This window comes from Megalobrama amblycephala, linkage group LG16, assembly GCF_018812025.1.
Source record: "Megalobrama amblycephala isolate DHTTF-2021 linkage group LG16, ASM1881202v1, whole genome shotgun sequence".
In the NCBI taxonomy this organism is placed as follows: Eukaryota; Metazoa; Chordata; class Actinopteri; order Cypriniformes; family Xenocyprididae; genus Megalobrama; species Megalobrama amblycephala.
In genome coordinates, this window is record NC_063059.1 from 6,006,254 (window position 1) to 6,023,883 (window position 17,630).

General features: G+C 39.0%; 1 protein-coding gene across 2 annotated transcripts; it reads right to left on the reverse strand.

The window, feature by feature from the left end:
• Positions 1 to 313: 313 nt before the first annotated feature.
• LOC125249586 lies at positions 314 to 8,555 on the reverse strand. Of its 2 annotated transcripts, XR_007180586.1 has the most exons (8): positions 8,376 to 8,555; positions 7,592 to 7,972; positions 7,213 to 7,500; positions 6,990 to 7,114; positions 6,721 to 6,783; positions 912 to 968; positions 710 to 728; positions 314 to 586 (listed from the first exon to the last, which is right to left on the reverse strand). XR_007180586.1 is itself a non-coding variant. In XM_048161905.1 (6 exons), exons 2-6 carry the CDS (start codon positions 7,100 to 7,102, stop codon positions 530 to 532), a joined length of 309 nt encoding a protein of 102 aa, XP_048017862.1. In that variant the 5' UTR covers positions 7,103 to 7,114; positions 7,213 to 7,500; the 3' UTR covers positions 314 to 529. The 2 variants fall into 2 exon arrangements, 1 of the variants encoding a protein (XP_048017862.1); XM_048161905.1 differs by lacking the exons at positions 7,592 to 7,972; positions 8,376 to 8,555.
• Positions 8,556 to 17,630: the final 9,075 nt, after the last annotated feature.

Genomic DNA, 17,630 nt, shown 5'->3' on the forward strand with positions numbered 1-17,630 from the left:
AAGACATGTTCCTGGATCAACATTCTTGTCTGAAAATGTAGTCATAACCCTATTCCTACCCCTAAACCTAATCCTACCCATAACTTATCCCTAAAATCAGAGGGAAATGATAGGTGAATAACACTGACGTAGAAGCACCTAACCCTAGTTGTAAGCCTAAACTTGACATAAACTGTAAACTTGTCCCTCAACTCCAAATGGTTGATTGGAATGTTTTTTCCCATTCACGTTCACCATTGGGGTCTGTAGAGGACAGTCTCAGACTGCAGTGGCAAGTTAGCAGCTATGAAAAGATATTGACACCATCAACATCTACCATGATCTTTGGTTTATTAAAGCCTGGAACAAATGACCATTAATTTATTTAGAGAACACATAAGACGACTTTGCTGATGATTTATTTTGGGTGATATAGCAAGTGATGTTTATCTTGTTTCTAATGCTATATTAATACATGAACAGAGTCTGACAATATTTCTAAAAGTATACTATCTGCTGTATGTGTTTTGCTGTACAAAAACTTGTTTCATCAGATGTTTCCATACATGTTGAGTTCATCCATGTTAGTGTATTCAGCATCATAATTCTAAAGGGGGTGCAGGGATAAAAAGGTCAGCAAATAATATATTTAAAGACATCTAATTTATATAATTGAATCTGAATATGTTTTCCACAGTTTAATAATGGTAGAAATAAATAATATACTCACTGAGTAGGATTTTGGCTCACTGAGGTGCATGGTGAACAAAAAAGAAAAATAAATTTTAAAAAATGCATTTATTGCTGCTAGGTTAAAGTTAGGTTAAAGGAATCTTGAAGTGGCATGGGAACTTTTATTATGACACTGCTTATAGACTGAATATAAAGGTCTTATTTTGCTTTGTAACAAAGGTGGTTCAAATGCACTGTACCTCTTTGGTGATGGCATACGGGGTTTGGAGAAAGGCTTGTTTCCACATGTGTCGGTTCTGTAAAGAGAAAAGTTTAATTTAAGTAATGCCACTTCAAGAGGCCTTATTGTAAGACTCCAGCAATGTGTAATGTGTTAATGTGTGTCTGTGTTTGATTTTTGATGGTAAAAGACTTTCTCATATCCCAGCTGAATGTATAAAGTCAACTATAAGACAAACCATTTGTAGGTTGATTTTTATGATTGCAGTATTACTGCTTTGATACACTTAAAGTATATATAATAAAGTTTAAACAACAATAAACCAAAAGTTAATATTGAGTAACTTTTAAGACACAATAATGCCAGTTATCTATTTGTCCCCTTCAAGAATCGCCTGTTGCACATAAAGTGGCATTATGAATGAAACACTTTTTTAAACAAATCAGTTGGACTCACTCATGAATTTGCCATTTGTTTAGTTTCTAAACAATTTGTTGTTGTTGAATGATTAATTAAAAAAATAATGATTGATTAATGATTAATGAATGAATTGCTCAATTCAGAACCACAAATTACACTACTCTCACTACTTTTACAGTGGCTGCATCCGAAATGTCATACTTCCCTACAATATAGTAGACGAAGAACAGAATGTTACAAAAGAAGTATGTCTGAATTTGAAGTATTCATAAAAGAGTAGGCAAAAATGTACCCAGATGACCTACTACTTCCAGCAAGATTCTGAAGCGTGCATACCAAGATGGCACCGCAAATGGCTACCTCAGTGTGGAGCTCCACAGTTGTTTTTCTGTTTCTGCTTTTGACAGTTTGTCTGTCTTCGGTTATATTTCTATAATCAGTTTCACCAGAGATGAATTGCTGAACATTCTGCTGTACACACCACCCAATATTTTACCAGTTTTCAATTATTCTGATGTTTTGCTGGACATTGCAGTTTAAGGTGCAGCGGCGATACTCATGCCCTCCAAGACGCGCAAGCGTGGGAAGCAAGTCGGCGTGGCAGTCAGGCTCTGACATCTTGAGTTCTGTCAGGACCACTATTGTCAAAGATGATTGACAATTAGCATACAGTTTGGATCAGTGGTGGACGAAGTACACAAATCAAGTACAGATACGCATCATAAAATATTACTTAAGTGAAAGTATTTAGTGCTCCTTTTCAATTTTACTTGAGTGAAAGTACAAAAGTACTTGATTTTTAATGTACTTAAGTAAAAAAGTACTGATTGATGAATGATAATTTTGTGATTTTATATATAATAAAATATTTACAAAAATGTGAGGGGTGTACTCACTTCTGTGAGATACTGTATATAATTTAATTTTATACTATATATTTTATATAATCCTATTGCTCAAAATAATTATGGATGATTATGAATTGTCAAATAGCCAGCACTAGTCAGTATGGATGGAAGATTAGTGGATGCAGATACAGAATATATAATGTGTGGTGACAAAAAATATAAAAACAGACGAAACATATAAGTCTAAATGGATAACATTTAAAAAAATGCTAAAGCAGCGGGGAAGATGAACGATTCTGGATAAAATGAGAATCAAGATTTTTATTTGTTTCTTTCAAATAGAAATCATGATTCTCCCATGATTCTGAATAGACAACTAAACAAAATTGTGTATAATTATTTACTGGAAGACAAAATATTAATTGCTGCAGTCTATTTAAAATATTTAATTAAATAATTTAATAAAATGGGTTAGAATGAATGATTTAATGACTCACTCATAACTACTTCACTTGTTTCATTAATGGTTGAATTAATGCTTTTGAACAAATCTTTTGAATGAATCATTCAGTGTCAAATACATTTTAGAAGTCACTTTTCGCCTCCTAGTTCCGTAATGATGTAATCGATAATCAAAGTTAGTTTTAAAATGTAATTTGATCTGACTGAATCGAGATCGCGATCTGTAGAAACATTGGTGTGGACGTGTAGCATTAAAGCATTTCAGTGAGCTTAAACTGATCGCCCTTTACAGCAGATTTAGTTCACAAAGTACTGACAATTGTGACCTAAATATGATTTTCATGATTTCATCCTAAAATTCAACATTATTAGGCTAACGCCATCAGTTGCGCGTGCACCCAGAGGGTCCCCCAGTTCTTGGCTAATTTTCAGTCAGATTTGTAAATTCAGTTCACTGGAGAGTCGCTCTGAACGGATCATTGAATCAGTGTTTTGTTGACTCGAGAACATCTGCAATACGATCAGTCCAATTCGCGAATTAATTGTTTGATGTGATTTGTGAACCGATTTAACAGGATGATTGAAAAGAATCAGTTTGTGCACGAATCGGACACCGCTTTTGCATCTCTGAGCATGTGATGATTGCTTAATTTTAAAATAAGGAGTAACGGAGTGGAGTAAAAAGTACGATCTCATGCTTTGGAATGTAGTGAAGTAAAAGTAAAAGTTGCTCAAAATAAAAATACTTGAGTAAAGTACAGATACTTGAAAAATGTACTGAAGTACAGTAACGAAGTTAAAATACTTCGTTACTCTCCACCACTGGTTTGGATTGGCGGTATGGTTCTGTTATGGGCAAGAACTCACTGCCCATTCATGCAACCTAGCATGGATAAAAGCAGGGAGAGCAGTGATAATTCCCTTAGGGTAACAGAACAGAACCAACATGCAGGTACTGAGATATCGTTAATGTTCTTAAAGGTGCTCTAAGCGATGTCACGCGTTTTTAGGCCAACACATTTTTTGTCACATACAGCAAACATCTTCTCACTATCTGCTAGCTGCCTGTCCCCTGAACACACTGTAAAAAAACGTGGTCTCTGTAGTCGCCACAAGCTCCAAAAATGGCAACAAAAACAAACTGGTGCAGCCTGGACCACGAAACATAATAAACAGAGCTCCAGCCAATACGCAAGCTACTTCCATTTTAAATGCGTGTTCATGACTGTTTCAGGAATCATGGAGGGGAGGGGGAGGAGGAGGAGGAGGGAGGGTCTAGCTAGCCTCTGTTTTGTTTGACAACACTTCAAACGTCAACAGGAAGTTACTCCACCCAGGATCGCTTAGAGCACCTTTAATGACAATAATTTAATGTAACAACATAATTCAGTAAAATTAGTTTGATTCGAAGAATAATATCAGAAGGCCAAGTCCTGACTGGATGAAAGGAGGAGCTGGGGATGGAGGAGGATAATTAACTCCTGAGCAATGCAATAAAGCTGCTGATAATACTGAATGTACCTTATATAGGGATGCTATGATAGGCGTTGTATTCCTATAGGTAGATGTGGATCAGCTGAGTGTCAGTTGATGCAAGGCTGACTAACATGACCTACTAGAACTAATGCTAAACTTGATAACTGCGCTGCCTAGTATCCATCTGTCGAATCTGCTCCCTACCCAACAAAATAGATGAACTTCTTCTCCTGTCCCAAACAAATAAGGACTTTTCAAACTCTGCTGCTCTGTGTTTCATGGAAACCTGGTTTCCAGCTGTGCGGAGTGGATTGCATCACATTGAAATCACGTTCTACATGCTTCTACATCAACGAAAGGTGGTGTACAGATGTAATAGCATTGAGAAAGATGTGCCGTCCTGATCTAGAAGTGCTCTTCATCATTAATATACCGGACCACTGTTGGACCACAATAAAGGACGCATATTGCTCTGTCCTACGTACAGCTTTGGGGATCTCTGATCACTGTGTGGTTCATCTTATACTGACCTACAGGCAGAAACTGAAATCAGCTAAATTTGTAACAAGGACTGTAAAAAGACCTTCTAATGAAGCAGAGTGAGGTTTACAAGCCTGCTTCGAGTGCACTGATTGGGGTGTTTTTGAGGCTGTTGCCACCTAACTGGATGATCTCACAGAGTCTGTAACATCATATTTCAGTTTATGTGAGGATACGTGCATTCCTGCCAGGACTCATTTAACTTAAAGCAATGACAAACTGGTTCACTGCAAAACTCAGACAGATTTGTAAGGCCAAAGAAGTTGCCTACAGGAATGGGGACATAGTCTTGCGTAAACAGGCCAAAAACACACTGACAAAGAAGTTTAGAGTGGCTAAAAGAAACTACTCTGAAAAGCGGAGACAAATTCCTCGTACAGTATGTGTAAACATACTTGGCAATAAAGCTCATTCTGATTCTGAAGATGGACACTTACCTATCCCATGAGGCCACAGGAGAGGATTTGTGAATTGCAGTGAAGTGACTAAACTGACACTGGTCACATCACAGTGACAGCATGGTGAGTGTAGGCTACATTTATACTACACGCATTCATACTATATAGAACATACTATTTTAGTGATCGCAAAGTAATTACTTATTCAAAATAAGTACCTACATAAGAGAGTATGTGATTTCGGACACAGCACTCATCTTTCAATGGCAGAAATAGTGATAGTAGTATGCTAGTATGCAGTCCCAAAAAGCGAATTAGTTGTTTGGTTCTCGAATTAATCAGTGCTTTGAGTGAATCACCCAATTGAATAATTCAGTCAATCACTCATAGGGCCCTATTTTAACGATCTAAATGCAAAGTGTAAAGCGCACGGCGCAGGTGCACTCAGGGCGTGTCCAAATCCACTTTTGCTATTTTAACGACGGAAAAACGCTCCGTGCGCCAGGGCGCATTTTTGAAATGGGTTGTCCCTATTCTCTTAATGAGTAATGGGCGTAACGTTCAATAAACCAATCAGAGTGTCATCTCCCATTCCCTTTAAGAGCGAGATGCGCTTCGCGCCATGGCGGATTGCTATTTACATGGCGGAATTTGTTGGCGGAAAAGCTGAACGCTTTTCAAGCGAAGAAACCGATCTGCTCGTGCGCGAAGTTAAAGCGCGCGAACAGATCATCTACGGGACAAGCAGGAATCCACCAAAGCTTCCCGAGGTGAAGAAGGCATGGGATGAATTAGCAGTGATTGTGTCCTCGTCTTCTGGCATCAGATGTTTTGCTGAAATTACCTGTTAAGTGGCCAGTCAATCTTTCAGTCGTCTGCGTTGGATGCAGGCTTTCAAATAGCTCCGCGCGATGAGTCAGTTAATATATATGTGTGTGTATTGGCACGATTGTTCAATTAATTAGCCAATTTCGTTCATCATTATAGTAATAGGCTGAATTGAAAATAGGTAGCCTAATTCTAATACACGCAATGACTATTCATCATTACATTTTTATATTTATGTAGCCTACACAATAATATTCTTTTACACTGTAATCCTTTTGTTTTTAATATTTGGCATGTTTGTGTGATGCGCATCCCTGTGTGTAATAAGCAAAGTCAACGCGCACTGTGGACGCGCCCAGAGGCGCAGTTTCTACCAACGCGCTCTAACAAAAAAAATATTGCGCCATTGACTTTAGACTTTAGACCAGGTTTGAGTTGGTCTATGGCACAGTCTATTTTCAGCTCCTTAAAATAGCAATGCGCCAGCAATGCGCCTGAACACACCTCTTTTTTAGACCAGCACGCCCATGGGCGCACTAACTGGCGCAAATGCATTTACTAATTTAAGGACGTGGCGCTGAACGGGAAAATGCGAACGGCGCCGGACGCAAACTAGCAAACACACTTGCGCTGCGCCTTGTGTCGCATTGCGCCGGGTGTATTATAGGGCCCATAGAGACAGTCACTTGTGGCCACCTACTGGTGTAATGATGTCATTTGCAAAAAGATTTACTAATAAATCATCACCACTAAAACACAAACTGACAGTCTGTCCAGTAACAATAGTTGGACTAGTAACATAAAGTAAACCCGCAAACAGAAAATCTTACATTTTACCTATTTAGGTTTTACTTGCCTGATATCACTCCTGTCTTCCCTGTTTGTCCAATCTGTTCTTCTTTCAGACATACTCAGTTGTCTGGGGATGAAATTTTAAATTTAGTCTCAGGACCAAATACAAAGATACATAAAAGAAAGAAAGAAAGAAAGAAAGAAAGAAAGTTATAATAAAGACAATTCCTACCTCGAAAATCTGTTTCAACATGATCTCCTACATCAGAGAATAAGGTCTAAACCCTTTTTTAAAGAATAAGTGCACACATACATACACACACACACAGTTACCCATTTCTTTTCTTGTATATGATGACTCCAGCAAGTATGCAAACGAGGAGGAACACAAGTGAGGGCACTAGGAAATGTAGAGTCTTCAATCCAGTGGTTTTGTCCTGCCTCATAATGGATAGGGGCTAAAAGGATTAAATTAATCCTTATTAATGCACAACGTAAAGTATCATAACTAATTATTCAAAAAGTCTGTTAGTGCTAACATGCATAGATCACTTACACTGTGAACTTTTATTTTTTGTAGCTGTCACTGTTATGCCACCATGATACGTTACAGAACACTCAATTTCTAAGCTTTCTGTCTTCACAACGCTTGTGCGTGTCAGGGTGATTTTCCACAGGCCGTCTTCAATATGCTCATTGTCTAATTGATCAGATCCTTCAGTTCCGTTTAGAATGATGTTTGGATTGCTGTATGGACACGTGTGGAAAGTCGAACATGCTACTGTGATGGTGTCACCCATCTTTTCACCTCCATAAATACTGATGCTGGGCTGCTGTGGACTTGCTACAAATATCAGAAATGTCACACAATTAGGCAACACACTCTCATAACCAAATAGGAGTCAAGGAAATTTAAAGAAATTTATAGTACATGCCATCAACTAGAATTGTGGAGGTGACATCATAAAATGCGTAGGTGCGCCATCCAATGTTTTCAGGGTCAATCCATGCATACAGTTTCTCTCCATGATGAGTCTGTTCAAGGTTTTTGATCAGCAGACTGCAATCCCAATTCGATTTTCCATATAAATCAGTTTTTCCTCTAAACTTCTTAATGATATCACCTGCATGCCAAGGATCATAAACTAAAGGATAACCTTTGGAGACCCACTGATACCACACAATTCTACGTGGGTTTTTTGGTGGGTATGATGTGTAAGAGAAAGAACATGGTATAACCAGACAGGAACCCTGGAGGCCATGAATGTCTTTTGGCATTTTCACTTCCCATGCTAAAGTATCAAACAGCAGAACAGCTGTGGGACAAAAGTTGGTGTCATTAAGTGTTTAAGCAGTCATTGTTTTAATTCTCAACAGGCATATTATTATTATTATTATTATTATTATAGACTACAATATAAGAGAAATAGCAAACTATTAAAATTATAAGATTTGGCAGCATTGGTGACTGTTTCAAGGGTTCAATTGTTATACCTAATTCTTAATTCTGGTTAATAGTAAGTCATTTAAATAGCATATATTGTTTTTTGAACTGTTATTTGCTTTGTGTACCCTTTAATTTTTGGCAATTTTTGAACTTTCGCCAATACTTTTAGGCATGTAGAATGTATCATTCTTAAGCCATTTAATGATTTTATTTAATTTGATGAATAAATGTACAGCAGCAGAAACATAAATGTTAAAGAAAACACACTGTACCTTGGAAAAGTAAATGAAAAAACAAAGGTCCTGTCATGCTCCAGAGTCAAATCGATTCCTTTTGTATACGAAACAGATTAAATGTTTTTAGCACGCAATACAGTGTTCTGTTGATCACGACTGAACAATGGACTTGCACTGGTATGCACGGTTTTTTTTTTCTTCGTGTGTGTGTGTGTGTGTGTGGGTGGGTGTGCGGTTTCTGCTCATCTGATGTTTTCAGCTGTGCGCTGTAACGACAAGGAACTACTAAACTGAGAAGTGAAAGTGGCTTCAAAATAAATGAAACTTTACTCTTCTGTGTTTTGCTTAAATGTAATAAATCATTTCCCTTTTTTCTTACTACATTCTTAGCCTCCTGCTCAAACAAGTGGATTGGGTAAGAAGAAACTAGTATCAAGCACAGCAAAATATAAAATTCATGAAGTGAATGATGGTCAAAAAGAGGAGGGAAGCTATGTTGTTATTGCTTTGATGTCTATACTTTCTAGACATTTTTCCCTTGAAATGACATGATGCTGCAATTCACCAAAAAATTGTAGATATCTAAACAAGCAACTATGAGACAAACAAACAGAAAACTGTGAACACTTAAGCCAAACGTATGTTTCTTTATTTTAAAGGTGCCCTAGAATCAGAATTTGAATTTACCTCGGCATAGTTGAATAACAAGAGTTCAGTACATGGAAAAGACATACATTGAGTTTCAAACCCCATTGTTTCCTCCTTCTTATGTAAATCTCATTTGTTTAAAAGACTTCCGGAAAACACTCGGATCTCAACATAACACCGACTGTTACGTAACAGTCGGGATCATTAATATGTATGACCCCAATATTTGCATAATGCCAGCCCATTCGACGCATTAGACAAGAAAAGGCAGAATTAATGGCTGGATCTGTGCACAGACAAGGTAAGCAAGCAAGAACAACAGCGAAAAATGGCAGATGGAGCAATAATAACTGACATGATCCATGATATCATGATATTTTTAGTGATATTTGTAAATTGTCTTTCTAAATGTTGCGTTAGCATGTTGCTAATATACTGTTACATGTAGTTAAAGTTACCATCGTTCCTTACTGTATTCACGGAGACAAGAGAGCCGCCGCTATTTTCATTTTTAAACACGTGCAGTCTGTATAATGCATAAACACAACTTTATTCTTTATAAATCTCTCCAACAGTGTGTAATGTTAGCTTTAGCCACAGAGCATAGCCTCAAACTCACACAGAATCAAACGTAACCATCTAAATAAATACTTTACTCGCATAATTCGAAGCATGCATACAGCATGCATGACGAACATCTTGTAAAGATCCATTTGAGGGTTATATTAGCTGTGTGAACTTTGTTTATGCGATGTATATAGAGTCGAGAGCTCTTGGGGCAGAGGAAGCGCATCTCTTAAAGGGGCCGTGCTGAAAAAATCAGTGCATAGTTAATGATGCCCCAAAATAGGCAGTTAAAAAAATTAATAAAAAAAAATCTATGGGGTATTTTGAGCTGAAACTTCACAGACACATTCAGGGGACACTTAGGACTTATATTACAAATTGTAAAAAAAAACAATCTAGGGCACCTTTAAAGAAAGGTAGTACAAGAATCATTTTCATGCAAAAAAAAAAAAAAAGAAAAAAGAAAAAAAGTTTTGTTGTAATACAAAAGGTATTTTGTTTTCCAAAAATATATTTCTGACATGACAGTTCTTCTCTTACTTGCTGCTGCACAATATAGCGTACATGAATAAACATAGCAGATCTATATAGGTGGAGCTGGGGAAGGTGGAGGGTTTCTGAAGCACACTGGGCTGCTAAGCAAATGCTAACTCCTGTATTTAAAGATTAAGCACGCAAGCTCATTGGCTACTAATACGGCAGGAACCAATCATCTGTGACCTATAGATAATGATTTGATTATTAGCAGGTTGAGTTAAAGGACCTATTAGCCTGCCCATTAGAATAGACCTTTTATAGCGTGTAGAAATGCAGAAAACACTAAATAGGGTATTTAATCTTTTCTACATTTGATGAGGATGATCAATTTTGTCCTATTCAGTAATGTTTATGACAAAGCTGCAGTCAAAAGTTTAAACTCTGATAATATTATTTAAATTTATTTCAAAGTCAGATTACTTCTTATTCCTTCTTAAAGAGGCTGTTTGATTTGGTTTAGCCATAAATGTTAATCAATCAAACATGTACTAACATGTAGTTAAGGCTGCCGTTATTCATGCATGAATCCATATGACTCCTGTTCGTATGTAGTTAAGTTTAGCTCATATTGGTTCATGATTAGTTAATTCTTTCAATAATCATTAGTTCATGCTGAATTAAGTATTAATTCAGGTATTAGTACATGACAATTCATGGAGCCTTATTGTAAAGTGTTACCATATTTTCTAGCGATCGTTCAAAATTCGTAGTTTTGTATGTTAATGTTGTGTAACATAGCCCACACCCTAGTCTGTATGTCTCCTGCTAACTGGCTAACTCATTGTTTCTGTAGTTTCTGCTATTCAGATGTGGGTCCAATATTGTATAAAAATGTGTCGATTAATGCAGCTTGTCTGTCTTATTACTTTGAGTAATGATCAAGGATGGAGCAGGACCTTTGTTTACAAAGTGTAATGCATTATCAGCTATTCATGTTTGTGCTCAGCTAACGTGGGAGTTTACAACATAGCTGTGGGCCCGGTTCCCTTGCATTACTGTTAAACAACAAACTGTTTATTTCCTCTGCGTTTTTATTACTACAAACTAAGGTTACATTTAGAAACGTCGTACTCCGGCCGTGAATCAGTTTCTGGTTGATCAACTATTTCAGACGTTTGATTTTTCCGACTCGGGCTTGAATTGATACGGTAAAATTGATGCTATCTTTTCTGTCCATATATTGTATACAATGTCTTGCAAATTGATAGATGTAATTCAGTTATGGCAATGGGTGTGCTGTGCGCACAGTAGACCAATCACAAAGGATTGGGCCATCATTGGGCCAATCAAAGCAGTTGTTACTTTCTCCGCTTCGGCCATTCACAGCGGGGTGTAACAGCTTGTTAGTTCGTGTTCAGGCAATGATGAAAGGAACAAAGTTTTCTAATACATGCAATTTTACTGATTCTTGCAATGTAAAGTTGTCAGGGTTACAGTTCACAATAACAAAAAAAAACAACAACTGAGAATCTTTCTTTGCAAAGCACAGCGAGAGCATATATTTTTCATCACACATATTCCAAATGTGATATATTGCCCTCCGAAGAGCACTTCGGAGTGAAAACAATCATGGCCGCCATATTGAAGGGCCACTTCAAAGGGCCCTTCAGAATGAAGGGGCCATCATTTGTCACCTGAATTCTGCAATCACTCAAGATGCAGACATGTAAAAGTCTGACAATTAGGTGAAATTTAAAAACCTTTATTTTAATATTTCTATGATTAAATCACTGACAGAGACCTGTCCCCCATCATCCAATCACTATGAGAATAGTTAGTAAGCTTGATGACATCATCCATAGCAACAAGGTCAAACCCACCCTTTCTCTTAGCTTAACCCTCTGGCCTTCTCCATTTAGGGGTCACACTTGGCTCCTTTGTGTTCAAAAGTGACCGAAGCCTTGAAATGTAAAAATAAGGACCAATGTAATATATTTATCCTCAATAATATTTTTTGATTATTATTTAAAATTTTGAGGGTATTTTATGATATTATACAATATTTATAAAATTTTTATTAGCCATTTTTCCCTATTGAAAAAAAAATATTTTTTTTTTCTAATATATTTTAAAATTATTTTTCAATTAAAGCAGTATTCCATGTTAAAATAGAGACAAGGCATTTAAAATACATCAGTGCCATCTGGTAGGAGTTTAACCACTAGTTTATTTTGGAGACAAACAAACTATCTGACACTGTTTATTCATTTTTCTACCCCTGAAAAAAAAAAAAAATCAAGCTGAATCTTTTTTTTTTTTTTTTTTTATCAAAAACAAAAAAGGAGCCACTTCCCTTTCATGGGAACTTCGAGCTGCGTCGAGACGCATTGGGAATGCCTCTGCGTGATTGCATCATGAAGTACTTGTGAAATCGGTCCGATGGCGTGACGGAAAGTCATAGGCGGGTGACGTCACAGACCAGTCAAATATAAAGCATACCTAGAACAAAGAATGCTATCTTCTGTGTCTTCAGCAGCGCTCTGTGTTATTGTGTGTCTTATTTGGTGTTGTCTGTCAGTTATACATACAGAAACGATCTTTTTGTTTGAGGACAAGAGTATCAGTGCAAATCAGTGCATATATATATATATATATATATATATATATATATATATATATATATACAGGGCTGGACTGGGACAAAAAAATGGCCCTGGCATTTTTGCTCAGACCGGCCCACCACAATCGGTCGGACACCACCCACCAGTACACCATCCTTGCAGTCCCTATAAATATGCATACCTGTTCCATTCCCCAAAGCCCCTACAAAGCTGAGTAGTAAGTGCAAGTGGACCAGTGTACTCACTCTCTCTTGACTGACTCCCTGGTGATCAAAAGTGGCAGTGGAGTAGGGCCTACACACCAATGGACAGCAAAGATCAGAAAAAAATTCTTATTTTAAGTGTTTAACTTTGCATTATAATCTTGATGGACAATGTGCTCCATGTTATAAAAGCTAGTTAACCCTTAGAACATGGATGTAGAATACTGATAATTCTATAAAGAAATATTTTTTTCAACGAAACAGACAGAAGAAAAACTATAATTTACAATTACAAATATACTTTGTTTTAAAGAGCACAAACCCCTCTTTAAGTGTCAAACATTTACCTCTTATATTGTTTAGATACTCCCCATTAAAAACAATGAAAAAGAAAACTATACTACCAAATTACTCGCAAAAAACGTCCTAATAAAATGATATACATGTTATTCACTTGCCATAAACAACCAAGTGTTCATACCAGAGTAATGGGGTACAAGAGCTACAAAACATAACTTTTTATAGCTGAAAAGTGAGATCTAGTAGACCATCATCACGACTATCGGCTATAAATAGACACCTATAGTCTCGTTGTGAAATAAACACATCATCAGTAATATTAGGCTACATTAAAATAATAACCTGATTTTTTTGTTTTTTGTTTTTTTTTGTTTTATGAAAAAATCAAATGGCATCATTTCAGGTTTTTCTAGTTAATGAGAAGGGGCGTTACTGCATAAATGAACTCTGATAGCTACAAGGGCACACTGCTAGCTACAAAAAAACAGTGCAAAATAGCTTTTGCTGTGCTATTTGACTTTAGCTGACTGAGTGACCAGTGCAGTAGGTGACAGTCTGACTTTATAATAACGACGACGATTATGTTGTCTTATAATATTCATTAATTTAGGTAAAGCATCATCATCGTCGTCGTCGCATCGTGCTCCCTCCCTCCCTGTTAATCATGTAACTACCCTGCTTACCGCTTCTATTATACTCTCCTGCTTACTCTGTCCCTCATTGGTTTCACTGTCAAACACCTGCTGCTCCTCTGCCTGACAGGTGTCTCCTCCATGTTCTTCTATGTTCTTGCACGTCGTCAGGTAGGCTACTGTAAACTGAAGCTACTGTAACCGTACTAAACATGTCAGTAATTTTTGCACGTTGAGGCATCAACCTCTAATTTTATATATATATTTTTTTTTTTGCCCGCAACTTCTCCGCACCCCCCTTGCACTTGCGCTTTTGTTTCTCCATCCTCCTAATCCACAGATGTTTTGGCTCTGAGCCACTGCATCTGACCATGCATCTGACACACGAAACACAGGGGACGGGGTGGAGTCTGTTAAGAGATGTGATTGGGCCAGCCCAGTGTCATTATGGAAAATGAACCAATGGGCCGCTGTCCCTGCTTTATGGGCCGGTCGTTGGCCAATTTTATGTTTATTAAAAAAAATAAAAATCATATCATATCGCGGCCCCGCCCCCAAGTGCGTCGGCCCACCGGGCATTTGCCCGGTATGCCAGATTACCAGTCCAGGCCTGTATATATATATATATATATATATATATGACATGATTATGGCGAGCAAACAGCAGTTTTCAAAGTGTGTTCATCCCTGCCCTTGTAGCTGGCGGACCCAGTGTCTCTCCTCTGGTGGCAGAAGCACGCGGTGCAGTTTCTTCCCCCCAGTTGGAGACACTGGCGCTTCAACAGTCCATCTCTGAGGAGTTGGATGTTGTGGGTGTCGATGCTGGAGATGAGGACTCGCCATCTCAATCTCCAGCATATGAGGAGCTGTTAGAGGTTGTGACCAGAACAGTAGAAAAACTGAAAATTGAATGGCCAGCTGAGAAACATGAAACTCGTAAGAAAAGTAAATTAGATGAGTGCTTCCTGCCTTCATGGTCAGAACCTCTACATCGGGGATTACCGTTATTTCCCAATCTCCACACTGTCGAGGTGTCGAGGTTGTGGAAACGATTGGTTCAATATAGAGTTTTTAGCCCCAAACGTCTAACTCTTCCAATATCATGGGGCTGAAACAGCATGGTTATGGGGCAATGCCACGGGTAGAAGAGAAGCTTGCGGGCGATCTCTCACCCGAATCAGCATCATCCCTTAAATCCCCGACACTACCCACCAAGCCGCTAAGAACTACATCCACGCTGGTGGGTAAAGCATATTCGGCAGGTTCAGGCCGTGGCATGCCTTCACATAACATCGATCCTTCAGGGATACCTGGCTGACTTGCTGGGGGAAATTGATGAAAGTGGGGAAGCTAGCTTTGACATCATTTAAGAGCTGAGTCAAGCTACAGATTTATCTCTCCGGGCCACTAAGGAGACAGCCAAAACAATCGGCCAGTCTATGGCAGCCCTGGTGGCCACAGAGAGACATGTCTGGTTAAATCTATCAGATATAAAAGATAGAGATAAAAACATCCTTCTGGACGCACCGTTGTCTCCTCTGGGCCTGTTTGGCGATTCAGTCATCTCAGTTGTCGAGAGGTTCCAGGAGACTAAAAAAGTCAGTGGCGTTCCAGAGGTTTCTTCCCCGCCGTTCTCATGTTCAAATAACACCAGTGGCCAGTCTCGAGAGACTGGTTCTCTTAGTAAATTTTCTGGCAGAATGGACACTTCTACCAATTATTTCTCAAAGTGTACTGCATATAATAGAAAAGGGTTACAGAATTCATTTTGGGTCTCGCCCACCCAAGTTCAACGGGATCCTTCCTACAGTGGTGGACCCTGAGCAGTCTCTGGTATTAGAACAGGAGGTTTTGACTCTCTTGCGAAAAGGAGCTATAGAATGGGTTTCTCCTCCCAGCAAGCTGTTAGGTTATTACATTATAAAATCATACAGTTCAGAAGCTGAAGTTCAAAATGCTTATACTCAAACAGATCATCCCACAGATCAGATCCGAGGACTCGTTTGTGACAATAGATCTGAAAGACACTTACTTTCATTTATCCATCCATCCTCAACACAGGGAGTTCCTCAGAATTGTTTTCGGGGTTGAAGCATATCAATATTGGGTACTTCCGTTCGGCCTAGCACTTTCACCCCGCACCTTTACAAAATGCGTGGATACAGCTCTGGCTCCTCTGAGACTACAGGGCATTCGCGTATTAAATTATATTGACTATTGGTTGATTTTAGCTCAATCCAAGCTCATGGCAGTTTTACATCGAGATGACGTTCTGTCTCACATACAAAAGTTAGGGCTGAGACTCAATGCCAAGAAGAGTGTACTTCTTCCATCTCAGAAACCACCTTTCTAGGTGTGGTTTGGGATTCACCTACGATGCAGGCACGTCTGTCTCCTGCTCGTATAAACTCGATTCTCTCAGCCATAAGTGGGGTGAAACTAGGCCATTCACTCACTGTAAAACAGTTTTAAAGACTGTTAGGTCTTATGGCAGCTGCATCCAATGTAATACCTTTTGGTCTGCTGTATATGAGACCTTTACAGTGGTGGCTCAGGACCAAGGGGTTTTCTCCAAGGGGAAATCCATTTTGCATGATCAAGGTCACAAGGCGATGCCTTCGTATCTTAGTCATGTGGAAGAAGCCTTGGTTCCTTTTCAAAGGACCTGTGTTGGGAGCTCCTTGTCGTTGTGTAATGCTAATGACGGATGCTTCTCTTACAGGCTGGAGGGCGATAATGAGCAGTCGCTCAGCTCAGGGTCTTTGAGAGGACCATCTACTTTCCTGGAAAATAAATCGAATACTCTCAAATACTTCCTCCCAGACCTGAGGGGCACACGGTCCGCACGGACAACATGACGGTGGTCTCTTACATCAACCATCAGGGGGGTCTGAGGTCACGTCACCTTTGCAAGCCGGCCCATCAGATCCTCCTATGGGCCCAAGGGAAGCTTCTCTCTGAGAGCAGCTTACATCTCTGGGCATCAGAATGTGGGGGCCAGACATCCTGTCAAGGCAGGGGCCGAGGCCCGGGGAATGGAGACTTCACCCCGAGGTGGTGGAGCTTCTATGGAAGAATTTCGGCCAGGCAGAAGTTGACCTATTTGCATCAAAGGAAACAGCACACTGTCAGATGTGGGTCTGGAAGCTATGGTACAGACATGGCTGAGGCCTGGGACTTGGCTATTGTTTAGGAAGGATTATCATCTGCTCCCTTTGAACCTCTGGAAGAGCTTTCAGAAAAAATTCTTACATTAAAAACTATCTTCTTGCTGGCTATATTATCTCTCTAAAGGATTGGAGATCTTCAAGCACTGTCAGTTGCTCTTTCATGTCTGGAATTTGCACCTGGTATGGTGAAAGCCTTTCTTCATCCTAGACCTGTTTATATACCTAAGGTCCCCACCAATGTCCCAGGGCCTATTGTTCTGCAGGCCTTTTGTCCTCCTCCTTTTTCTAATCCAGATCAGGAAAAACTTAATCTGCTATGCCCTGTTAGGGCATTATACACTTTTGTCCACAGAACTGCCCTGTGGCGTAAAACAGATCAGCTTTTTGTCTGTTACGGGTCTCCTAAGAAGGGAGGTCTTGCATCTAAGCAGAGGATGAGCAAGTGGGTGTTTGAGGCTATCTCACTAGCTTATGAGTCTACCGGACAGCCTTCTCCGGACAATCATTCTACTAGGAGTATGGCTGCTTCAAAAGCTTTAATTTCGGGGGTTCCCCTCCATGAATTCTCTGATGCAGCTGGGTGGTCCTCACCTCATACTTTTATTAGGTTTTATAACCTAGACTTTGGCTCCACTCTGGGGTCTGTTGTGCTTTCGTCTTAGACTTGCATAAA